The sequence below is a fragment of the Saccopteryx bilineata genome, chromosome 2, assembly GCF_036850765.1.
Source record: "Saccopteryx bilineata isolate mSacBil1 chromosome 2, mSacBil1_pri_phased_curated, whole genome shotgun sequence".
Lineage (NCBI taxonomy): Eukaryota > Metazoa > Chordata > Mammalia > Chiroptera > Emballonuridae > Saccopteryx > Saccopteryx bilineata.
The window spans coordinates 161,358,737-161,384,570 of record NC_089491.1 but is presented as its reverse complement, the minus strand read 5'-3'; the positions used below and the strand labels follow the sequence as shown (position 1 = coordinate 161,384,570).

Here is a 25,834-nt window from a genome sequence, read left to right as displayed (position 1 = left end):
TTGGGCGCCTGCGGGAGTCTGTCTGACTGCCTCCATGTTTCCAACTTCAGGAAAAAAAAAATTAAAGCATTTTATCTATTACAGAAGTTCTTTAATTGTAATGGAATGGGAAGGTAAAACAGGTAGAATTCATTCTACGAAGACAGATACTCACAGTGAGAAGATAGCAGTTACAAATTAAGGTGACGCTGTCACCTGGTGAAAATGAGACACTTGAGAATGAAGGGGGCATAGCTGATCAGCCACAGGTACCTGGAGGTTATGACCTAGGAGACGGCCGGCTGACAGAAGCAAGATGTCCTTGAAGGAAGGGCAAGCCACCCATGAGTGTGGCATGACAATAGTGTTGGCAATGACTCCATTTTTTAAAAACTTAAGTTTTAATTTCAGGTGATTTAAGAACTGAGTATAAAGTTTAAAACTTTTTAAAGAAAATAAGGTTATATATATTACCTCAGGATAGAGAAGGATTTTAAAATGAGACATGAAAGCACAGACCTTAAAAGGTTAATAAATGAGTGAAGTTTGTTTGTCTAAAGGTGCCACAAAAATGAGTGATAAGCCACATGCTAGGAAAAGATACATATACCTACAAAGGGTTAATATCTGAACACAGAGTCCTACAAATCAGTAAGATGACTGCAAACAACTGCACAGAGAAATGGAAAGGGATGTGAATAAACAAGTGATTATAACGGGCTACCTTTTTATACCTAGTCGTATATACGGCAAATAATGGTTTGGCCACAAGCAAATACTGGTGATGGAGCAAACTGGTAAAACCCTTTTCAGAAAGGAATGGCCCATCACCTTGTACTACAAGGTATATACACCGGAAAAGCTCTCACATGGACACAAGGGTTCCTACAGAAGAATACTTGTAACTGAGAAAAAATTGTCAACAAGCTAAAAATATCTAGAAATAGAATAAATTACGTGCACAGATGGTGTAACAGTGAAAGTAAAGAAAACAACTGTTTACCAGTACGGGTCAACAGTGGAAATAAGATACGAAAAGTATAATTGTGAACTGCGCACATGAAAAAGTTACACAGAGCAACACTGTCTTGTTTATGGGTGCATCATAGACAGTAAAAATTATTAAGACCTACATAAGAATGGTAAACACCGATTCATGGTAGTGTTCACTTCTACAGGGAAGAGAATGATTGGGGAAGTGATACTAAAGTGCCTATAACTACTGATAATATCTTATTTCTTAAGCTGATATACATTCATTACAAATGAACTAAAATGGTTTTTCCCCCCATGGGTCTAAAATATTTTAAAATTATAGGAAGGCAAAAAAATTTAAAAGCAAATATTTATTAACTATTTTTCAAACAATTTCTAACAGTTCAACATGTAACGGGAAAAGAAAAAAGGACTAGCATTATTGCAGAACAAGTCAAGAAAAACAAGCCTGAAACAGTCGACATACAACAGAAAACTTTCTTCTGGGCAGTAAACCTGAAAAACAAAATGTGTATTAATTAAACCTTAATGTTCAAATCTAATGTAGTTCCTGAATCACTTGTTACAGTATGTGACTGGACAAAGACAGTTAGCTGGATACCCAAGTACGTGGATACCCAAGTTACTGGGACTATTATCCCGCAGTGCAGACGCATCCCATACCGTTGTGTGCTTCAGTTATCTAGAGTGCCTGTTGCTTCTGCTTTCCTTACCCCAGAACTAGCTGGCACGGGGATGGTCGGGGTGGTCGTGCGAGACACTCCGAGCCCTCTTACACTTAGGGAACCCCTGCTGCTGGCACTCAGTGGTGAGCAGGCTTATGAAGAAGAAATCGAGCAGAGATTCTTGTTGAGCTCTGTTGTCATTCTTTTGAGAAACTGAGCAAAGTCCAAAGCTGTTTTTATGGGTGACTTAGCATTAATCTCGGCTATCTTAGTCACCTGCTTTATGCCAACTACACAGGTAAACAAGAAGTCACACTTACATCATTCATCTAGGTCTGCAAGCCCCATTTCTACTAATGACATATGAACTGGATAATGTTCATCTTCATATAATGTCACTGTTTGTTCTGGTGCCCGAGCCTAAAATTAAGATACTGTTGTCAGGAAAATGCAATAATGTCTTTCCTGTCTATATCTGGTGGGACGGAAAAGGCATTCACAAGCTTATTTATAATTTATACTCTACTTTCAAAGGGTATGTGATGGTTTCCTGCTAACCCACATTCTTTACACCCTCCTACTTTAGTTAAAATGAACTCTTCTCCAAAGTTTTCCTGGAGAGAGCCAGCAGGCTTTAAATACTACTATCCCTGTTAAAATTCATTTCCATTCTACACATCAAGCAGAAACTGACTAAATATTGAATGTTTGTTCCTCACAGAGTTGAATAAATGTGTGTCTCTAAGAACACTTATTTGCCCTGTCTGTATTTCCTGTCAGAGGCTTGAGTGAAACTGGGCACAGCTATTTATACCATTCTGCACACACAGGAACCGGCACTTACCCAGGTTTTCAAAAGGCTCTCGTAACAGCACTGTTTTCATTCAAAGCTCATTCTTGTCACAGCCAACACATCAAGAATCCCAAAATCTTGGGCTCCCAAATCAGGACAGGCTGTACTGAGACAGCAGTGTGAGGGTTGGGATAAGCAAAGAGAATTTGTCATCTGAAGGGGCTGCCACACCTCTCCAGCTGACTGCCATTTGGAAGGGAGGGCGAGGGACCTTAGATTTTATAATAATCAGAAGTACAGAATTTTTTTTGGTCAAGTTTCCCAATATTAATTCACTGCACTATATAACGCATGGGTGCAGGCTGGGTTCTGCCTGTGGCTCCCCTTCGTGAGATGCTGAGCTCTGAAGGAGAAAGCACGTTTATATCACAGATCCCTAGTCTTGTTAGGATGTAGGTTCTGCTGCATCACGTATGCTGCACCAAATCAGTATAGCTATGACATTAGTGTCATCGCAGCCTTTCTATGACTGACCTTTCCTACTCATCTGCTAGGGGACAGCACAAAGGCCCCTCTCCTGCCCGTCACTGTAAGTACTGGAGTGCCTACTAAGGGGACCTAACACTGTACCCCCATCATTCCTGCTTCTGGCACTGCTCCAAAGTTACCTATCCCTTTCATAGGACTGACTTCATTCCACCTCACGAATTAGTGGTTGACATGTTTCCCTCATTGACAAAGTTCTCTGATTACAGGAGACTAACTTCATTACTTTTATCTCAGTTGTGACATCACTAAGATGTTTTAACAAGTCTAGAAATTAATCCTCTAGTATTTACAACTTTATATACTTTAGTTAAGGCATTTTTGCACCTGGAGTTGTATAGATAGCACTTTAGAAAGTTAATCGGGACCCTAGCCTGACTGGTGGTTGTGCAGATAGAATGTCAGTTGTGGATAGAACGTCGACTTGGCATGTTGAGGTCCGAGGTTCGAAACCCCGAGGTCACCGGCTTGGGTGCAGGGTCGCTGACTTGAGCATGAGATCACAGACATGACCCCATTGTTGTTGACTTGAAGCCCAAGGTCACTGGCTTGAGCAAGGGGTTGCTGGCTTGGTTGGAGTCCCCAGTCAAGGCACATATGAGAAGCAATCAATGAACAACTAGAGTGATGCAACCATGAGTTGATGCTTTCCATCTCCCTTCCTGACTGACGGGCTGCCTGCCTGTCTCTCTCTCTCGCTTAAAAAAAAAAAAGTTAATAGGGACCCTAGAAATAGCTTCAAACGGATTTTGGCAAATTAAGACATATTTACCATGGAAGAAGCATAGAGTTGTTTTCCTTGAAGACAGTCTATCATAGTCCATAATGCTTCCATGCTCCATTTAGGACAGTATGGTATTCTTGTCTTTCTGGAATCTTTTACGGGAGGTTTAAACCCTGCCAATAGAACCTTTATGGCTTGGGCCGGATACTGCATAAATTGAAGAGGGATCTGACGTAGTCTGTCAAAAAAGAAATCCTTAAATTGTTCTGAATGTTACAATTAAATTTCTCTAGTAACTAGAACTGTAAAATGGGAAATTTGGATTTGGCAATGATTTCTGGGCTATGACACCAAAAGCACGGGCAATGAGAAAAAAATAAACTGAACTACATCAAATTAAAAGCAGCTAAGGACACAAAGGAGTGAAAAGATAACCTACAGAATGAGAAATTACACATTAAAAAGTAGATATTTTGGGCCCTGGCCGATTGGCTCAGTGGTAGAGTGTCGGCCTGGCGTGCAGGAGTCCTGGATTTGATTCCCGGCCAGGGCACACAGGAGAAGCGCCCATCTGCCTCTCCACCCCTCCCCCTCTCCTTCCTCTCTGTCTCTCTCTTCCCCTCCCGCTGCAGCCAAGGCTCCATTGACGCTGAGGATGGCTCTGTGGCTTCTGCCTCAGGCGCTAGAATGGCTCTGGTTGCAACAGAGCAACGCCCCAGATGGGCAGAGCATCGCCCCCTGGTGGGCGTGCTGGGTGGATCTCGGTCGAGCACATGCAGGAGTCTGTTGACTGCCTTCCCGTTTCCAACTTCAGAAAAATACAAAAAAAAAAAAAAAGTAGACATTTCGTTTGATCCCTGGTCAGGGCACAGTTCAATGTGCCTGTGTCTGTCTCTCCCTGCCTCTCTCTCTCTCTAAGAAGATATATGAATGGCCAACAAGCACATGAAAAGATTCCCAGCATCACTAATCAGTAGGGAAATGCAAATCAAAGCCACAATGAGATGCCACCTCACATCCATTAGGATGGCCACTATCACACAGAAAATAAGTGTTGGTGAGGACGTGGAGAGAAACTGGAACCCTTGGACACTTTGGGAGTTTTAAATGATACAGCTCCTCTGGAAACCAGTTTGGTGGGTCCTCCAAATACTAAAAATAGGATGAGCATATGATCCAGCAATTGCACTTCTTGGGTACATACCCAAAAGAACTGAAAGCATGGTCTTAAAGAGATGTCTGTACTGTGCCTGAAGCCTGCATAATTTTTTTTTTTTAATTTCTGAAGCTGGAAACGGGGAGAGACAGTCAGACAGACTCCCGCATGCGCCCGACCGGGATCTACCCAGCACGCCCACCAGGGGCGAAGCTCTGCCCACCAGGGGGCAATGCTCTGCCCCTCCAGGGCGTCGCTCTGCCGCGACCAGAGCCACTCTAGCGCCTGGGGCAGAGGCCAAGGAGCCATCCCCAGCGCCTGGGCCATCTTTGCTCCAATGGAGCCTTGGCTGCGGGAGGGGAAGAGAGAGACAGAGAGGAAGGAGGGGGGGGATGGAGAAGCAAATGGGCGCTTCTCCTATGTGCCCTGGCCAGAAATCGAACCCGGGTCCCCCGCACTCCAGGCCGACGCTCTACCGCTGAGCCAACCGGCCAGGGCCTGAAGCCTGTATAATTTTATTAATCAGTGTCATCCCAATAAAAAAATTTTGTCTAAAAATGTGTTTTCTGTACACCTACAACAGCATTATTAACAACAGCCAAAAGGTGGAATCAACCCAAGTAACCACCTAGTGATGAGTGAATACGTTAACTGTAGTAGTATATATACACTTCAGCCTTTAAAAGGAACAAATTCTGACACATGCTACAACTTGGATGAACCTTGAGAACATGCTCAGTAAAACACGCCAGTTACAAATGTCCAATACTCAGATACCTATGACAGTCAAATTCATAACACGGGAGAATGCTGGCTGTTTGGGGGCTGGATGAAGGAGGGATGGGAATTTTTTTGTAATGGGTACAGAGTTTCAGTTTTGCAAAATAAAAAGATCTCTGGAGATTGGTTGCAGAACAATGGAAGTGAGTTAATACCATGTAACTTCGTTTTTTTTTTTTTTTTTTTACAGAGGCAGAGATAGACAGGGACAGACAGACAGGAATGGAGAGAGATGAGAAGCATCAATCATCAGTTTCTCGTTGCGCATTGCGACTTCTTAGTTGTTCATTGATTGCTTTCTCACATGTGCCTTGACCGCGGGCCTTCAGCAGACCGAGTAACCCCCTGCTGGAGCCAGGAACCTTGGGTCTAAGCTGGTGAGCTCTTTGCTCAAGCCAGATGAGCCCGCACTCAAGCTGGCGACCTCGGGGTCTCGAACCTGGGTCCTTCCGCATCCCAGTCCGACGCTCTATCCACTGCGCCACCGCCTGGTCAGGCTAACTTCGTATTTTAAAATGGTTAAGAGTAAATTTGTGATGCATGTATTTTACTTCAATTTAAAAATATTTTACAAACAACAACAACAACATGCCCTTACACCCCCAAAAAAGCGTTGGCAAGGAAGTGGAGAAACTGGAACCTTGTGCATTTCTGTGGGGATGTAAAATGATGTGTCTGCTAAGGAAGTTTGGCAATCCTCAAAAAGTTAGACAGAATTACCGTATGATGCAGCAGTCCCACTTCTAAGCATACACCTAAAACAACGGAGAGCAGGGACTCCAAGAGCATGTTCAGTGCAGCAGTATTCACAACAGTTAACAGATGAAAATAACCCAAGTGTCCATCAACAGATGAATGAACAAAATGTGGTGTATACACACAATGGCATACTATCCAGAAAAATAATGAAATTCTGATACATGCAACAACTGGATGAACCCTGAAAACATTAAGTAAACTAATTCAGACAATAAAGCACAACTGTCGTATGGTTATGCTAATACGAGCTCGAGTCCTGTGTCAGGAGCTGAGGGATGAGACTGGAATGCTGCTCTTTAATGGGCACAGTTTCTGTTGGGGATTTATGAGAAGTCCTGAAAGTGGACAGTGGCAGTGGTTACACAACACTGTAAATATATTCAATGCCAATTAACTGTATACTTAAAAATGGCTAGAATGGTTAAGCTTTATGTTTAGGTTTGTATATTTTACCACAATAAAAAACCTACATTAAAAAATTCCCAGTATACGAACAGCTTTAAAATATTTTAAGAGGCAAAATCTTCGCATTAATTAGTATAAACCAATCAAAAGAAAACTAAAAATCTTAATTCAAATAAGTTGACTTTTTTGAACCTCTTTGTTGACAGCTTTTTAGTTGATCCGTAATCCACAAACTGAACCAGGATAGCCAGAGGATTAAATTCTTTAATGGAGACAATCTTTGCTCTATACCATAAGCCGTCATCATATTCTGCAAGGCAAGGCATTTCTGGAAAGACAAAAAGGGAAAAATTAATTACTTTTTTTTTTTTAATTTTTTTAAAATTTATATATTTTATTTTATTTATTCATTTTAGAAAGGAGAGAAAGAGAGAGAGAAGAGAGATAGAGAAGGGGGAGGAGCAGGAAGCATCAACTCCCATATGTGCCTTGACCAGGCAAGCCCAGTTTCGAACCGGCGACCTCAGCATTTCCAGGTCAACGCTTTTTCCACTGCGCCACCACAGGTCAGGCTATATTACCTTTTATTTTATTATTTTTTTTTTTTCATTTTTCTGAAGCTGGAAACAGGGAGAGACAGTCAGACAGACTCCCGCATGCGCCCGACCGGGATCCACCCGGCACGCCCACCAGGGGGCGACGCTCTGCCCACCAGGGGGCGATGCTCTGCCCATCCTGGGCGTCGCCATGTTGCGACCCTCCTGGGTGTTGCCATATTGCGACCAGAGCCACTCTAGCACCTGGGGCAGAGGCCACAGAGCCATCCCCAGCGCCCGGGCCATCTTTTGCTCCAATGGAGCCTTGGCTGCGGGAGGGGAAGAGAGAGACAGAGAGGAAGGCGCGGCGGAGGGGTGGAGAAGCAAATGGGCGCTTCTCCTATGTGCCCTGGCCGGGAATCGAACCCGGGTCCTCCGCACGCTAGGCTGACGCTCTACCGCTGAGCCAACCGGCCAGGGCCTATATTACCTTTTAAAGAGAACGTAATCATCGTGTGTCCACTATACAGAATTAAACACTCAACCACATTCTGTATGTTGGCTTGTGCTCTTTTCTGTTTAGAAGTTATACACCTTGCGGAAGGGCCTTCTCCCGTGCCCACGGTTCCAGCCCTGCTGTTGCATAGGGCTTGGGTCACCCTTCCATGGCCCCCACCTCTATATTCCCCAAATCTCTTCTCATTTGGGTCATCATTTTCTGCAATGCATCATAAAACCGTTTCTGATATTCCTGCTTTCAAGTTTGTCCTTCACAAACACAGTCTCTAGAAAATCAACAGAAGTAAATAAAAAATTCAATTACATTGCTTTCTTGTTTAAAATTCTTCAGTGGCGCTTTAATCACGTGCAGTATTGAGTTCTGAGAAGTGTGGTTTCCCACGTCCCTCCCAGCCCACTCCCAGCCCGTCCAACCCAGGTCCTCTATATGCTACCTACGCAGGATCACTTCTGAAGCTCATGGCTATCCCCCTTCCAGACTGTGCCCCTGTGCCCTATTGTTACGATAAACCTCTCTTCTTTCAAAGATCAGCTCCAACACGACTTCATAAAGCAGACTCCCATCATGGTCATTTGACATGATGACATCAGACACACGGCTTTCGTATGAGCTGTTCTCGCAGTGGACTTGCTCACATGTTCTCTCGCAGGCATTCCCACCTTGTCCCTGCACAAGCCTTTGCCCACATGCCAGTCTTGAGCAAAGCTGAGAAACAATGAGTATAATACTACGTGCCTTCAATTCTCCGTACACTTTGGATTTCAGAGCAGACAGAATACACCTTGGTTTCTATCTTGCTCTTCTTCCACCCTCCCTTTCTTTTTCTTTTTAATTTTTTAAAATTCATTTTAGAGAAGAGACAGAGAGGGAGAGAGAGAGATAGAGAAGGTGGGGAGGAGCTGGAAGCATCAACTCCCATATGTGCCTTGACCAAGCAAACCCAGGGTTTTGAACCGGCGACCTCAGCATTTCCAGGTCGACGCTTTATCCACTGCACGACCACAGGTCAGGCTCCACCCTCCCTTTCTTTATCCTACTCTCTTCTTCAAAGTGCCCTCCCCAAGGTAGTTGTGGGCAAGTGGCATTTAAATACTACATGACTCTAATGTTATAATGTTTAAAGAAACTATTTTTCCCATAGTACTATGTAATTTGAGTACAAAGAGACTGTCAATAGAACAGTAAGAATCTCTTCTACGGAGCTGTCTGCACAGTAAAACAACTGACTGAATCATGGTTGTGGTTACAGTCCCCTCCAACCTTTACTATTTCCAGCCTCAAAAACACGGCTGAAGTTGCATCTCAAAATAGCACTGAAAACTCCCCCACTTAGTTGTCACGTTATTTTAAGTCCACAAAGAACTCCTTCAGCATAGATTTCTTACTGAAGTATACGCTTGCCTATGAATGAGGCGACACACGTGCCCTAAAGAACAAAGGACCCACAGAAGAATGCAACAAGGAGGAACAGTTTCTTCCAGACTACAAATCTGAGTTTACAAAAAGAAAAAAATCACAGTGAATTAATTCTTTCATTCAACAGATATTTCTGAGCATCTACTTAGGCCAGGTGACACAGCAGTACCGGAGTCCTTATTTAACAGGAGGGAGTCGAAGGCATGGAGTGTGAAGGGGCAGGAGGATGGCCGGCAGTGCCCCTCAGACAGGGGTCAGGCAAGACCTGTAACAGGGAGAGTTGGGCAGGGACCTAAACTGCTCACAGTCTGGGAGAAGAACATTCCAGGCAGAGGGGACCGCACGGGCTGTTTATCAGCCAAACATGGGTCACAGTTGATGAAAATCTCAATGAGTAAACTAAGGTACGTGAGGCTGACGTTTTCCCTTGCTCTAGCACGTCTTCTCTATATGTAAAAAACACCCAGAATAAACCCATCTCTCTGTTACCACACAGACAGGCCACTCAGGTGCCAGGGTTGTTGACAGCAGTAACCAGGGTACGTCCTCACTGGAGGACCACATGTGCTTCTAAATACAGGTAAGAAGAAATTCTAAAGAGAAAAGAGAGCAGGGTTTGACCTGACCTGAGAGGACAGGACACAATCTGAGCTCCCATGCGCCAACTCTAAAATCATCAGTTTAGGTGGCTTGCAATTAAAATGACTGCCATTTGGGTCTGAATATCAACTCACACAATTTGAGTGAGTGGCAAAACCGCAAGCTTAAACATCTTCATGTGATTTTCCCGATGAGCTCAAGTGCTGGAAAATGAACGTGCCCGAGGCAGTAATTACCTTCCCTAGATCACTTAGAGAACTGGGAAGGTCAGCTACAGCATCTTGGGGATTCCGATGAGCACATCCAGGGAGTGTGGTAACATTAGAAAGCACCCCCCCCCATCAGACAGAACAAGCACCAGGGAAAGCCCCACTGTACTCACAAAGTGTGGGCTACCTGCTCTGAAGTCCGTCAGATGCCGCAACGCCTCCACATTAGCACTGAGCCTCTGCAAAGCTTCCCCGAGGCTCTCAGACTCCGAGTTCCAGCTGACTCCACTGTCACCTGTGTCACTATGTTGGTTACAGAGATGGTAACTGTCTATAGGATCAAGGCAAATATACACCTGAGTGGAGGGAAGGGAAGAAGAAAACTTTCAAATTCTTTAACTTTTTTTTTATATAAATAAATTTTTATTTTAATGGGGTGACATCAATAAATCAGGGTACATATATTCAAAGAAAACATTTCCAGGTTATCTTGTCATTCAGTTCTGCTGTATACCCATCACCAAAAGAGAGATCGTCCTCCGTCACCCTCTATCCAGTTTTTTTTTGTACCCCTCCCCCTTCCCTTCCCCCTCTCCCTCCTTCCCTCCCCCCCCCCCAACCACCACACTCCTGTCCCTGTCTCTTAGTCTCGCTTTTATGTCCCACCAATGTATGGAATCCTGCAAAATTCTTTAACTTTTACTATTCATTTATACAGACAAAACCACCATAGCAGACAGTCTCCAACAATGGCCCCAATGACCCCTTGTACAGTTCCTCACCCATCATATTGGAGTGGACCTCTGTGAGCAAAGGATCATGACAAAAGGGAGGGTGAGTGACTGCCGAGATCAGATTACAAAGGACAGGAGACTTGTCCTGGTGGTGCTCACTGAGTGCTCGCTCAGGGAGGCTTCTGCTGGCAGCCAGCCAACGAAGAGGCCCACGGGCACAGTCACCCCCTCCACCCCTCGCAGCAGCATCACATCTTTTGGGAAGTGAATCCTGTCATGCCCTCCCACACTGCCAACATCTTGATTGTGACCGAGAACTCCTGATTCCTGACTCTCACATGTGCTGTTTTCAGCTGCTCAATTTGGGTTATCTGTTATGCATCAATAAGCAATACAAACCCCCCCATAAAAACCAACAGCAGTTGCCACCCCTATGCTCTCTGATGGGACTGCAGAGCAAGTCCTTTCCTCGCCAGTGAAGAAAGGTTATTGTGTCAACTGGAGGAAGGGACTCTGTGTTACTGCACTGTCTTTGCTTTCTTTTCTGTTGGCCTCCTGTGTATAAGGTAGTAGTGTAGTTTCTGGGGACACACCCTGTCTTTGTGGAGTAACATTCTAGCTGGGACAGCACATTGTAAGAAGGTAGAGAGTGCATCAGAAGGTGATGAATGGCCCTGGCCAGTGACTCAGTGGATAGAGCAATGGCTCGGCATATGGACATCCTGGATTTGATTCCCAGTCAGGGCATAGAGAAGTGACCGTCTGCTTCTCCCCCTTCACTCCCTCTACCCCTCCTGCAGGCAGTGGCTTGATTGGTTCAAGCATGGCTCCAGACACTGAGGATATCTCTGTTTGAGTGCATAAACATTGGGTGCTAAAAATAGCTCAGAACTTGAGCATCGGCCCCTGATGGGGTTGCTGCATGGATTCCAGTCAGGGTGCATGCCGGAATCTGCCTCACTATCTCCCTGCTGTTTACCAAAAAAAATAAAAATAAGGTGATGACTGGTACGAAACATCCAGAACAGCATGAAATGTTTAGATTTCACAAAGGAAGAGGACAGGGGAGTGAGATGTCTAAGATTTCACAGGTGGAAATGGTGCAGTTTAAAACTCTACATATTTGATAAAAAATATAACTACAACAACACAACACTAGGAAAACCAGCCAGTGCTTAAGAAATACTTGCTTTATTAACAAATGTTTGACGAGGAAATTACAGGGCGGGCAAACTAGAGGTCAACAAGTTTTGAGGGTGGGCACACTGGAGGTTAACAAGTTTCCAGGGTGGGCACACACTGGAGGTCAACAAGTTTCTTTTTTTTTTTTTTTTTTTTTTCATTTTTCTGAAGCTGGAAACGGGGAGAGACAGTCAGACAGACTCCCGCATGTGCCCGACCGGGATCCACCCGGCACGCCCACCAGGGGCGACGCTCTGCCCACCAGGGGGCGATGCTCTGCCCATCCTGGGCATCGCCATGTTGTGACCAGAGCCACTCTAGCGCCTGAGGTAGAGGCCACAGAGCCATCCCCAGCGCCCGGGCCATCTTTGCTCCAATGGAGCCTTGGCTGCGGGAGGGGAAGAGAGAGACAGAGAGGAAAGCGTGGTGGAGGGGTGGAGAAGCAAATGGGCGCTTCTCCTGTGTGCCCTGGCCGGGAATCGAACCCGGGTCCTCCGCACGCTAGGCCGACGCTCTACCGCTGAGCCAACCGGCCAGGGCCAACAAGTTTCAATGATTTATTTATTTCTAGAGGGGGGGGGGGAGAATGAGAGAGAGAGAGTGGGGAGAAGAGGGCAGCATCAACTCATAGTAGTTGTTTCCTGTATGTGCCCTGACCAGCCGGCCTGGGGTTTCAAACCAGCGACCTCAGCATTCCAGGTCAATGCTTTATCCACTGTGCCACCACAGGTCAGGCAAGTTTCAACTATTTAAAGTCAGATAGATGGAAACATGAGAATCCTCGAGTTTAAGACCAAGATTACATGATATGTGTTTGACCAACAACTGATCATGTAAATTAAATCACACACCTCATTAGGCGAGACCACGTGCTTGACTTGAACCTCATAGAGTTCTTCTGGGGGAGGCAGAGATGAAGGCAGATATGGTGGTAAAATAGGGGTCTGTGTTTCAGACAAAAGCAAATCCTAAAACATCACAAATAAATTCAGAATCAGAATGACTACTACAGAATCTACAACATCAAAATTCATGACAGTGCATCTTACTTGCAATAGCAGAAAGCAAGACTCTGACACACTGCATACCACAGTTTCCCTGTAGCAGGACCAAAAGGTGATGAGGAAACAAAAGGTTTCAAATTCCCTTACCCACCCCCCCAATTATAAAAACTTTGTGTAAAACAACCCCACATGAATGTTTATTTATACATACATATTTGCACATACACAATGTCTGGAAAAATGGTTAACAGTTAACAGCGCCTGACCTGCGGTGGCACAGTGGGTAAAGTGTCGACCTGGAACACTCAGGTCACCGGTTCAAAACCCGGGGCTTGCCTGGTCATGGCACATATGAGAGTTCATGCTTTCTGCCCCACCCCCCCCTTTTCTCTCTCTGCCTCTCTCTCTGTGTCCCCTTTCACTAAAATGAATAAATAAAATCTAAAAACAAATAAATTAAATTAAATTAAAACAAAACAAACAGTTAACAGCAATGCCACTGCCTAATAGGACTGGGGGGTTTGGACTTTTTCCCTTTTCCCATTTCTATAATATTTATTTTTAGAATGAGTATGTATTTTATAATAAAAACTAAAATAATACAGAAAATCCCAAAAGGTATAACTAAGTTAATTAAAAAAAAAAGGAGTGCTTTCTTTTTTTAGTTCAAAAGTATTATGGAATAATAAACAGTTACATGACACCCAAAGGATCATAGTAGTTAGCAATTGTTAAAAGCAAATATATATGAAAATGTGGGTGGTTTCTCTTTTAGAAAGTTTTAAAACAGCCTGACTGGCGGTTGCGCAGTGGATAGAGCATCAAACTGGGATGCAGAGGACCCAGGTTTGAGACCCCGAGGTTGCCAGCATTGAGCATGGGCTCATCTGGTTTGAGCAAAGCTTACTAGCTTGTACCTAAGGTCGCTGGCTCGAGCAAGGGGTTGCTTGGTCTGCTGAAGGCCCATGGTCAAGGCACATATGAGAAAGCAATCAATGAACAACTATGTAAGGTGTCAAAATAAAAAACTGATGATTGATGCTTCTTAGCTCTCTTTGTTCCTGCCTGTCTGTCCCTATCTGTCTGTGTAAAAAAAAAATATATATATATATATATATATATATATATATATATAAAATTATTTTTTTTAATCTATCCTTCTCTCTGACTCTCTCTCTGTCTCTGTTAAAAAAAAATTTACACAGACAGGGACAGACAGACAGGAATGGAGAGGGATGAGAAGCATCAATCATTAGTTTTTCATTGTGACACCTTAGTTGTTCATTGATTGCTTTCTCATATGTGCCTTGACCGTGGGGCTACAGCAGACCAAGTAACCCCTTGCTCGAGCCAGCGACCTTGGGTACAAGCTGGTGAGCCTTGCTCAAACCAGGTGAGCTGTGCTCAAGCTGGTGACCTCGGCGTCTCGAACCTGGGTCCTCCACATCCCAGTCCGATGCTCCATCCACTGCGCCACCGCCTGGTCAGGCAAAACATTCTTGAATATAGTAATTAGCATAAGAAGTAAAATCATCCCATTAAAATTTGTAGATTAATGTATTACTATTCAACATTTCCAAATTGGTGACAAAACATGTCTGAAGCATTTAGCAGAGCTGAGCAAAAGTGACTCCCTTACTGCTGAATTTTACTGAATTGTTACAAATTACACCAACCACATGATATTTTTATCATAAGGGGATCAAGTTCTACATATAAATGAGAAAACTTTTATTTATTAAAACTCTTTATTTCTTGCACCAAAAAGCACAAGTGACAAACTAAAAAACATAAATTGGACTCATTACAACTAAAAACTCTAGTGTTTCCATAAACACCATCAAGAAAGTGAAAAGACAACCCCAGAATGGGAGAAAATATTTGCAAAGCCCATATCTGTTAAGGAACTTGTATATAGACTATATAGAGAACTCTTACACAATAAAAACACAAGACATTATAGGGTCGACAAACTGGAGGTCACCAGCTAAAATGGCAAGGAGGATGTTCTTTCATTCTTTTTAAATCTCTCCCCCAGTTTTACTGATATAATTGATATTAACCTTGTATTAGTCCAAGGTATATAACATAAGGAATTGATATAGGTGCATACTCTGAAATGCTCACCACAATGTCAACTGCCTCACATAGTTAGAAAAACTATTTTTTCCAGTGAGACATTTAAAATTTATTCCCTTGGCAACTATCAAATATACAAATATAGCATTGTTAACTAGTCACCACGCTGCACATTACAGCCCCAGGAAATTAACTATCTTATGACTGTTTGTACATTTTGACCATCTTCACCAAATTTCCTGACCTCTAACCCCCCATTTCTGGCAACAGCCAATCTTTTCTCCATAGCTATGAGCTCAGTTTCTTTATTTTCCTTTTTTAGTGTGTGCACCCCGAGGGAGAGAGATGGGGGTGGGAGGAGAGAAAGGGAGAGGGAGATGAGAAGCTTCAACTTGTAGTTGTCACTTTAGTTGTTCATTGATTGCTTCTCATACGTGCCTTGACAGCGGTGGAAGAGAGGCTCCAGCCGAGCCAGTGATCCTGGACTCAAGCCAGCGGTCTTGGGCTTCAAGCCGGTGACCTCAGGGTTTTGAACCTGGCACATCAAGCATGCCAGGCCTATGCTCTTCCCACTGCACCACCACTGGTCAGGCTGAACTCAGTTGTTTAGATTCCATGTACAAGTGAGATAGTGTGGTATTTGTCTTCCTCTGACTTATTTCACAGCATAATGACTTCAAGGTCTGTCCATGTTGTCACCAATGGTAGGCTTTCCTTTTTATGTTTGAAGAATATCCCACAGTGTGTATGTGTGTGATATTTTCTATATCCCATTATCTATCAATGGACACTCAAGTTCTTCCCATGTCTTGGTTATTGCCAATAATGCTGTGGTAAACAGTGGTACAGGTATCTTTTCAAGGTAATGATTTTGTTTCCTTTGGATATAGACTCAGAAGGGCAGTTAGTTGCTGGACCATAAGGTAGTTGTATTTGTAATTTTTTGAGGAACCTCCCTACTGGTTTCCATAGTAGCTGTACCAATTTTCAGTCCCATCAACAGTGCATGAGGGTTCCCTTTTCTACACATCCTCACCAACACTTGTCCCTTGTCTTTTTGGTAACAGCCATTCTAACAGGTGTGAGATGATATTTCATTGGGGTTTTGATTTGCATTTTCCTGATGATTAGTACTGCTGAGGGTCTTTTCATATACCTGTGACATACTTTGTATGTCTCTTTTTGAAAAACAGTCTATTCAGGTCCTCTGCCCATTCTTAATTGGAATTTTGTTTTTGGCTATAGAGTTATATGAACTCTTTTATATTTTGGATATTAGCCACTTATCAGACATATGATCTGCAAATATGTTCTCCAATTCAGTAGGCTGCCTTTTAATTTTGTTGTTTTCTTCGGCAGTGCAAAAGTTTTTTAGTTTGACGTAGTCCCTGTTGTTTAATTTTGTTTTTGTTGCCTTTGTTCTTGGTGTTAAATCATAAGCAGAGGATTTGAACAGAAATTTCTCCAAAGAAAATATACAAGTGGCCAAAGAACACATGGAAAGATGCTCACCATTACCTATCATCAGGTAAACAGAGATCAAAGTCACAATGAGACTCCACACTTCGCAGCTACCCTAGGACGACTAGGAAAAAGGCAGGAAACAAAGTGCCGGTAAGGGTATGGAAAGAATGAAACTCTTGTCCATTCCACTCCTGGTAAAAAAGGAAAATGGTACAGCCCCTTTGCAAAAGGGGGAAAAGTCTCATAGAGTTCCTTAAAATGGTAAACAGAGTCACCATATGACTCAGTAATTCCACTCTTAAGTCCATACCCAGAAGAAGTGAAAATAAGACAGACATCCACCAAAAAGCTTGTACACAAATGTTCATAGTAGCTTTATTCACAATTGCAAATACTGTAGGTGGAAACGACCCAAGTGTCCATCAACAGCTTAATGGGAAAACAAAATGTGCCTATGAACACAATGAAATATTATTCAGACATTTGGCACATAGGAGAAGTGCCCATTTTGCTTCTCCACCCCCCCCTCCTTCCTCTCTGTCTCTCTCTTCCCCTCCCGCAGCCAAGGCTCCATTGGAGCCAAGATGGCCTGGGCGCTGGGGATGGCTCCTTGGCCTCTGCCCCAGTCGCTAGAGTGGCTCTGGTCGCTGCAGAGTGACGCCCCGGAGGGGCAGAGCATCGCCCCCTGGTGGGCAGAGCATCAGCCCCTGGTGGGCGTGCCGGGTGGATCCCGGTCGGGCGCATGCGGGAGTCTGTCTGACTGTCTCTCCCCATTTCCAGCTTCAGAAAAATACAAAGAAAAAAAAAATGAATCTTCAAATGAAGATGTTGGTGAGGTTTCTTTTTGGGGTGATGAAATATGGAATTAGTCATGATGACTGCAGAACTCTGTGTATATATTAAAAATTACTGAATTATACACCAGAAGCTGAGTTATGGCCCTGGCCAGTTGGCTCAGAAGATAGAGCATTGGCCTGCCACGCAGACATCCTGGGTTTGATTCCTGGTCAGGGCACACAAGAGAAGTGACTGATTCTCCCCCCTTCTCTCCCTCTTCCCTTCCCACAGTCAGTGACTTGGTTGGTTCAGGCATTGACCCCAGACAAGAATTGCCATGTGGATCCCAGTTGGGGCACATTTGGGAGTCTGTCTCACTATCTCCCTTCCTCTCACCTTAAAAAAGAAGTTGAATTATATATGTAAATTATTTCTCAATGTGGCTGATACTAAAGAAAATACTTCCTAACTTTGTATCATATCCTTTGTATTGATAAAGTGTCTGAAGATTCCAAAATATTTGGATTGAAACTTACCTCAAACCTTATTTCCCATATTTCCTCTTCATACTTTTTACTGTAATCTGTTGGTTTCTGAAATACAGTATTATTAATGAATAAAACCATCTTTAATTATGTATTACCATTTTCAGTCATTTTCATATTTCATTCCCATAAAAACTGGGTGCATGTTCTTGTTGGTATTTACAATAGTTATTTCAGAATAACTATGGGAAAATCTAATGTTCTGAGTAATCTGAATATTGCAACAGTAAAAATCCTCAAGTTATGCTAAAGACATGTCAACTGTAATTAGTTTATCGTAAGAGTGTGGGAGGTCTTACCTTTCCTTTTAAATGTTAACATTGAGGAGCAATACGAGACTAAATAATCTTTATAAAACCTGTTTAGCACATGAAACACCTTTTACACAAACACACAGGGATCACAAACATGCAGTGTAAACACCTGTCTCCTGAGAAAAAGCTGGCAGTGAGGATTACATGTCTAAAGTTAAGCAGGATTACAGTCTGTACATATTTGAGAAGCAGTTTTCTTTATTAAACTGAACATTCGAAAAAACTAATGAGTGAACTCTTAAGTCTAGAAATAAAAATATCTTGCCATATAAAATGTTATTTATGATGAATATCCTATTTCTAGAAAGTACTTAATGGCAGCTTGAATGTGAAACCATATCTATAACAGGCTAATCACTTTTTTTTTTATATATTAAAAACAGAAGCAGCAAGCAACTAGACTGGGCTATTATTGAAGCTAAGCATGAAACTGGCTCTGAGCTTCCTGTAAGCAGGTAAAATGGGGGAAATGGTATGATGCCAAATGAAAGGAAAACATTTTACCTGGGATCCCCTTATAGTAGTGAATTCTATTCAGATTTTATTACTTACATCTGTATCACCAAACAACACTGGCTAACACATGGGCTTCTCACTAGGTGAGAAGGTACAGAAACATTAAATGAATCTTTAAAAAATATTTTATTGATTGATTTTACAGATAGAGGAGGGGGCAGTGAGAAGTATCAACTCATTGTGGCTTCACTTTAGTTGTTCATTGCTTGCTTGTTTTATGTGCCTCGAAAGGGCAAGCCCAGGGTTTTGAACTGGTGACCTCAGAGCTCCAGATCGATGCTCCATCCACTGTACCACCATAGGCCAGTCATATTAACTGAATATTAATGCAATTAGTCTTTTGTAGGACACACATATAAGCATGATAGAGAGCAGTGTTTTCCAACTGCCCTCTGTGGACTGGTGATCTGCCAGAAATTTTGTGCTGGTCCGTGAAAGAATTAACCACCCTGATGTTGTATGAAGATTATAGATCCAATAAACTTAGTCTAATTCTTTTATGCTCAGGGTGACTGCCACTTATCAGCCTGTATCACTGATGAAAACTACTACTGATATTGTCTTATGTATCTTTGGAACTTGTAGGCTTACTGCAACAACCTTTTGCATCATGCAAAGCATTTACAAATCATGCCCAATAGACAGTATTTGGACAAACTTATGTAATATTCAGTACATCATACATATGGAGATTTGGAAATCAACCACCAGCTCGTACCATGCTGCAGTTATGAGCTTCAAGATACAACTTTATTTGTGTGTTTCCATTTCCGGCCAGCTAGGTTATGCACAGGCTCTCACTCCCACACTCTCTCTGTAATTCATTTTTTTCATGCTTGTACAAATAGTGTTTGGACAAACTTACGAAGTGTACTAATGCATCGTATGTGTGGCGTTCGGAAATCAATTATTGGCCTTGGCCCATTGGCTCAGTGGTAGAGCGTTGGCCCGATGTGTGAATGTCCGGTGTTCAATTTCCAGTCAGGGCACACAGCAGAAGTGACCATCTGCTTTTCCACCCCTCCCACTGTCACTTCTCTCTCACTCCCCTCCTCGATTGGAGTGTTGTTGGTCCCAGGCACTGAGGATGGATCCATGGCCTCCGCCTTAGGTGCCAAGAAGAGCTTGTTTGCTAAGAAATGGAGCAAGTCCCGGATGGGCAGAGCATCACCCTCTCATGGGCTTGCTGGGTGGATCCCAGTTGGGGTCTGTGTGGGAATCTGTCTCCGCCTCCCCTCCTCATTGAATAAAAAAAAAAAGAAAATCAAGTACCAGCTTGTACCATAATGCACTATCATGTGCAGTATGATAAAACTTTTATCTGTTGTGTGTTCCCATTTCTGGCCCCATCCCTAGTCAGTAGTACATTTTTATCAATATTTCATACTTGTGCAAATAGTCATGCACGTACTCGCCTGTTCAGAATATGTCCATACTGTTTGCAAGGAAATTATTGTGTGTTTTAGTGTCATTGTACTGTAAATTTTAACCCCTACAAAATGGAAAGAAAAACAAACAAACATTTTTTAATTTTTCAAAAGCAAAAACAATGGTCAAAGGAAAAGTAGTGATGACACTGAAAATAAACCAAGTGTTAGTGCTTCAAGTTTAAAAGAAACAGTGAAAATAAAATGTGCTGATGACTTGGAAGGTGCAACAGAAACCAAAAATAGAAAGGGAAACTTTGTTAGGCAGTACAATAAGGAGTACTTAAAACTTAGTTTCACTATAGCACCTGGTAGTGAATTATTGCCATAGCCCAGTGGTCGGCAAACTCATTAGTCAACAGAGCCAAATATCAACAGTACAACGATTGAAATTTCTTTTGAGAGCCAAATTTTTTAAACTTAAACTATATAGGTAGGTACATTCCTTACTGAGGTGGCGCCTGCACGTGGTATTTTGTGAAAAAGCCATGCTCAAGGGGCCAAAGAACCACATGTAGTTCATTAGCCGTGGTTTGCCAACTACTGCCATAGCCCATGTGTGGAGTGTTATGAAATTCTGTCAAATGATGCAACAAAACCTTCCAATCTTATTGTCATTTGCATTTGAAGCACAGCGATCTTACTGAGAAGCCACTGGTTTTTTTTGAAAGATTACACAACCAAATGAAAAGCCAGAAATTTCAAATGAAGAAAATGATGACTAGTGACAAATCGTTGCTTCCAGTGTCTTATTTAGCTGCCCTTTGAATATAAAAAATGAAAAAAAAATGTTCACTACTGGTAAAGAATTAGTAAAGCTTTGCATCTTAGATGTCACTTGGGAAATTTTGGGTCCTCAAGCCATACAAAAACTTGAGGCTATACTGCTTTTGGACAATACTGTTCAGGAAGAATTGTTGATATGGCCAACGATATTGAAGAGCAAGTTGTAGAGGGGAAATCAAAATGTTCTGTCATTCAACTTGATGAGTCAACTGATGTAACCATGCTATTCTACTTTGCTTTGTGAGGTATATTGATGACAAAGACTTTAGGGAAGAACTACTCTGTTTTCTTGATCTACCTGGTCAGATCACTAGTTCAGAGATATTCAATACTCTTAATGAGTACTTTCAAGCCGAGGGCTCAGATTAGGGAAAGTGCATTGGAGTGTGTGCGGATGGTGCTGTGAGCATGGCTGAACATCACTCAAGGGTTAATTGTGAAAATAAAGGATGGTGCACACCCAGAAATGTCCATACACTGTATGATTTACTGGCAGTATTTAGTTGCAGTCACTTTCCCCTGAATTGAACACAGTGATGAAGGACGCAGTGAAGATTGTTAATGATATTTAGTCGAGGTTAAAACTCCAGACTGTTCACGACACTGTATGAAAGCACAAATTCACAACACCATCTCCTTATCTGTATGGAAATGAGTTGGTTCTCAAGAGGAAGAGTTTTCTCAAGCTGAGAGAAGTGAAACAGTTTGTGCAAGAGCAAAACTCTGCATCAGTAGAGCTTTTGTTGGATGAAGAATGGATGGCTAAACTTGCATATATGGTGAATATATTTAGCCTCTTCAACAAACTAAATTTTTCTCTTCAGGGGTTTAATGCAAATATTTCTACATTAAGAAATAAGGTGGATGGCCTGACCAGGAGGTGGTAAAGTGGATAGAGTGTCGGACTGAGATGTGGAGGACCCAGGTTCAAAACCCCAAGGTCACCAGCTTTGTGCTCATCTGGTTTGAGCAAAGCTCACCAGCTTGAACCCCAGGTTGCTGGCTTGAGCAAGGGGTCACTCAGTCTGCTGTAGCTCACGGTCAAGGCACATATGAGAAAGCAATCAATGAACAACTAAGGTGCTGCAACAAAGAATTGGTGCTTATCTCTCTCCCTTCCTGTCTGTCCCTATCTGTCCCTCTCTCTGTCTCTGACATACACACACACACCAAAAAAGAAATAAGGTAGATGCATTCAAAAGGAAATTTGTTCTTTGGGAAGGTCATATACAGGAAGAAGGTACAGAAATGTTTCCACTTTTCCAAGACTTTTTGAATGTTGCAGACATCAAATGGAAATTGATATTTAATATAATAAATACATTTAAGAGTGTTAGTTCAAAACTTTGACCATTATTACCCTGAAAATGAGGATCTCACAAAGGTAACCTCTGGATTGACCTACTCATGGAAGGTATCAACTCCTGCTCACTTAATCATTCTGATAAAGGAAAATAGATTTATCTTTTGATGTAACTCTGGTGTCCAAACATAAAATGCAATCATTGCCACAGTTTTGAATATCACTGAAGAAGACTGTCCATTTTTTAGTTACAAAGCTATCAAATATTCAGTCATATCTTCTACTGCCTACTTAAGTGAGGAGACTTTCTCAGCCCCATTACTAATAAAAACCAAACAGAGAAATGGGATGGAAGTCACTGCAGCGCTTCGTCTCTCAGAAACAAAACTGCAGGCTCGGGTGCCAAGTGTTGTTGCAAAGAAGCAACAGCGGGTTTCACACTAGCTTTACTTGAATTAAATATTGCTCTCTAGAAATTTCAGTAGTATTGTATTAAAAAAAAAAATATATTTTACTGTTTGGTTATTCTAGAGCCTTTTTATTTTATAGTATTATAATTAAAAGATAATGCACAAAATATTAATAATGGTTTTTATCTCTGCCTTAGTGGTCCCTGAAATAATTCTATTTTTACTGGTCCTCAAGTGTAAAAAAGGTTGAAAGCCACTGATGTACAGTATTACTTTCTCAATAAAAAATTTACAAATTCTCTAATCTCTCAACGTATCATGTAGAACCATACTGAAGACTTGAGGCACAAGACAATAAAGAACATTTTAACCAGAAATTGTTTTTCTATAATTTAGATTTTTATAGAAAAGTAGTTCACTTACTTCTTTCACTATCTCCTCAGAGTGTTCAAAAGTACAATATTTGTGGTGTGCCATAAAATAAGAAAGTGACATTCCATCAAAATAGAGATGAACAGATAATTTTTCCCATGGATTTTCAGGTAATTCCTATTTAAATTCAATAAAAAAGATCGTTACTATAAAAATAAAGTTGGCTGGAAGATTAAAATTTTATAGTCAACAAAAATGAAATTAGATTTCTGAAAATCATAGCATTATCAGTTTGACTAATGACTCATCTCATAAAATTTTCTTCATGGCATTTTGGCAGGTTATGAGGCCGTTAATTATATTATTTTATTTTTTGTAAAATATACTTACATGCCAACAAGGTAAAGAGTTTTATACTTACTAGAAAATAGCTTACTATATATAATTTACTACATCTTATCTTTAGATAACACTAGTAATTATACCAAGCAGAAGAAGAAAGAAAAGTGATTTTTAGGAGTAAAAAAAAATGAAGTTTAGTTAAAAATTCAAGAATGGCAGAAAAGGGCCCTGGCTGGTTGGCTCAGTGGTAAGAGCATTGACCAGCTTGTGGTTGGCTCAGCTTGTGGATGTCCCAGGTTCGATTCCTGGTAAGGGTACACAGGAGAAGTGCCCATTTGCTTTTCCACCCCTCCCCCCCTCGCTTTTCTCTCTCTCTTCCCCTCCTGCAGACATGGCTGGATTGGAGCTAGTTGGCCCCGGGCGCTGAGGATGGATCCATGGCCCCTGCCTTATGTGTTTAAGGAGAGCTCGTTGCTGAGCAATGAAGCAATGCCCCAGATGGGCAGAACATCACCCCATAGTGGGCTTGCTGGGTGGATCCTGGTCTGGGTGCATGTGGGAGTCTGTCTCTCTGCCTCCCCTCCTCTCACTGAATGAAAGAAAAAGAAAAAAGAGTGGCAGAAATGGAAGAGATTAACAGTAGTCTAGAAGGTGTCACGATAGGGGTTCTTCAAGTCCCTGGCTATGACCAGGTACTGAGCACCAGGTTCTGTCTCATCCATTCCCCTTTACTACCCGAGTTGAAACTCAGGTCTCTACCAAGTTTCTGTTACTGCCTGCCAGCAGAGCTCCCTGCTTCTTTTCCTCCTATCCAGTTTCTGTCAGGGCAGAGTGAAAACAGCAGAATGGAAGTTCAGATCATGTCATTCCCTTACTCAAGCCCTCATATGGTCCTCAGGTCAGCCTGGCACCAAAGCTCTCATAAGACTCCTCCTGCTCAAGTCATGAAGGCTCCTTGGCGGCCCTTGAACATTCCAGGTATGCTCCTGCCTTAGAGTCCTTTGCACAATTCATCCAGTGTCTGTATGGTTGTCCTCTCACCATTCTGAAGTTTTTACTGCAATCTTTTCTTTGCAGTGATGTCTTACCTGACCACTACATTTAAAATGTGACTTCCTCCCTGGCCTCAGCCCTCTGTCAGCCTTTCCTGCTTTATTTTTCTTCCCAGTACTGTCACTACCTAACATACCTTTTATTCTACATTTTTGGTTTTGTTTCCCACCACTAAACAGAAACTCCATGAAAGCAGGAATTTCTGACTACTCAGACCATCAATGTATCTCCAGGCCTAGGGAAGGTTTGATAGGCAGTATGTGGTACATAGCAGATCCTTTAGTTAAAACACTGATATGATGCCTATGGCCTTGGCCAGTTGGCTCACAGGATAGATCATTGGCCCAGTATGCAGACATCTGGGATTTGATTCTTGGTCAGGGCACACAAGAGAAGTGATCATCTGCTTTTCTTCCCCTCCATCTCCCCCTTCTTTCCCTCTTCCTCTCCCATAGCCAGTGCTCAACTGGTTTGAGCGTAGCCCCAGGCTCTGAGGATAGCTTGGATGGTCAGAGCTTGTCAGCCTCAGGTGCTAAAAATAGCTTGGTTGACTAAAGCATCGGCCCCAGATGGGGCTTTCTGGGTGGGTCACAGTGGGAGTCTATCTCTCCTCCTTTCACTTAAAAAAAAAACCCAAAAGGTACCACCTGACCAGACAGGGACACAGAGGACCCAGGTTTGAAACCCCGAGGTCACCAGCTTGAGTCCAAGGTTGCTGGCTTGAGCAAGGGGTCACTAAGTCTGCTGTAGCCCGTTGGCCAAGGCACATATGAGAAAGCAATCAATGAACTAACTGCAACAACAAAGAACTGATGTTTCTGATTTCTCTCCCTTCCTGTCTGTCTGTCCCTATCTGTCCCTCTCTCTGTCACAGAAACAAAAAAACAAAAAAACAAAAGGTACCTAAGAAAGTAACTTTTCATTTTGCTTAAAGTTACAGAACTTATCAGTAGTGTGAAGTGAGGAATTACTGTATGTACTACAAGTTGTTCTCCTAGGTTAAGCTAAACAGCAAGGAAAATTACCTTGATAAACTAAACAATCTGAATCTCCATACTTCTTCGCAGACCTTACTTCTGCAACATCCCATAGTGGCTATGAAAAATCAGAGGGGCCCTGGATAGTAACACAAGCAGCATTAAAAGCTTCTCTAGGCCCTGGCCAGTTGGATCAGTGGAGAGAACATTGACCCAGCATGCAGATGTACTCAGAGGTGGATTTAACAGCGGGAGCACCAGGCGCACGCCCTGGGTCCCAACTTCTGAAGGGCTCCGCAAAATCCCAACTTGACATTTTTTTCTAATGACACCAAGTTTTGTTTCATATGTGCAATTTTAACATTAATAGTACATAATATTTTTTATTTATTTAAAAATATGGTTAACATGCATTTTTATTTTCCCTCTTTTCTTGGGGGGCCCAAAATTTTCTTCTGTGCCTGA

At 42.4% G+C, this 25,834-nt stretch overlaps 1 protein-coding gene across 1 annotated transcript in view; it reads right to left on the bottom strand.

Annotated features, from left to right (window-relative positions):
• Nucleotides 1–1,356: 1,356 nt before the first annotated feature.
• The window catches only part of RNF17 (ring finger protein 17), a 158,645-nt gene continuing 134,167 nt past the window's right edge, over nucleotides 1,357–25,834 (bottom strand). Inside the window, exons 30-37 of the mRNA XM_066254842.1 lie at nucleotides 23,049–23,174; nucleotides 17,861–17,917; nucleotides 12,852–12,968; nucleotides 10,272–10,440; nucleotides 6,996–7,131; nucleotides 3,752–3,941; nucleotides 1,961–2,060; nucleotides 1,357–1,470 (exon numbers count right to left, since the gene is read on the bottom strand). Of these exons, the coding sequence (XP_066110939.1) occupies nucleotides 1,962–2,060; nucleotides 3,752–3,941; nucleotides 6,996–7,131; nucleotides 10,272–10,440; nucleotides 12,852–12,968; nucleotides 17,861–17,917; nucleotides 23,049–23,174 (894 nt within the window). The 3' untranslated portion in view covers nucleotides 1,357–1,470; nucleotide 1,961. The remainder of the gene's footprint in view (nucleotides 1,471–1,960; nucleotides 2,061–3,751; nucleotides 3,942–6,995; nucleotides 7,132–10,271; nucleotides 10,441–12,851; nucleotides 12,969–17,860; nucleotides 17,918–23,048; nucleotides 23,175–25,834) is intronic.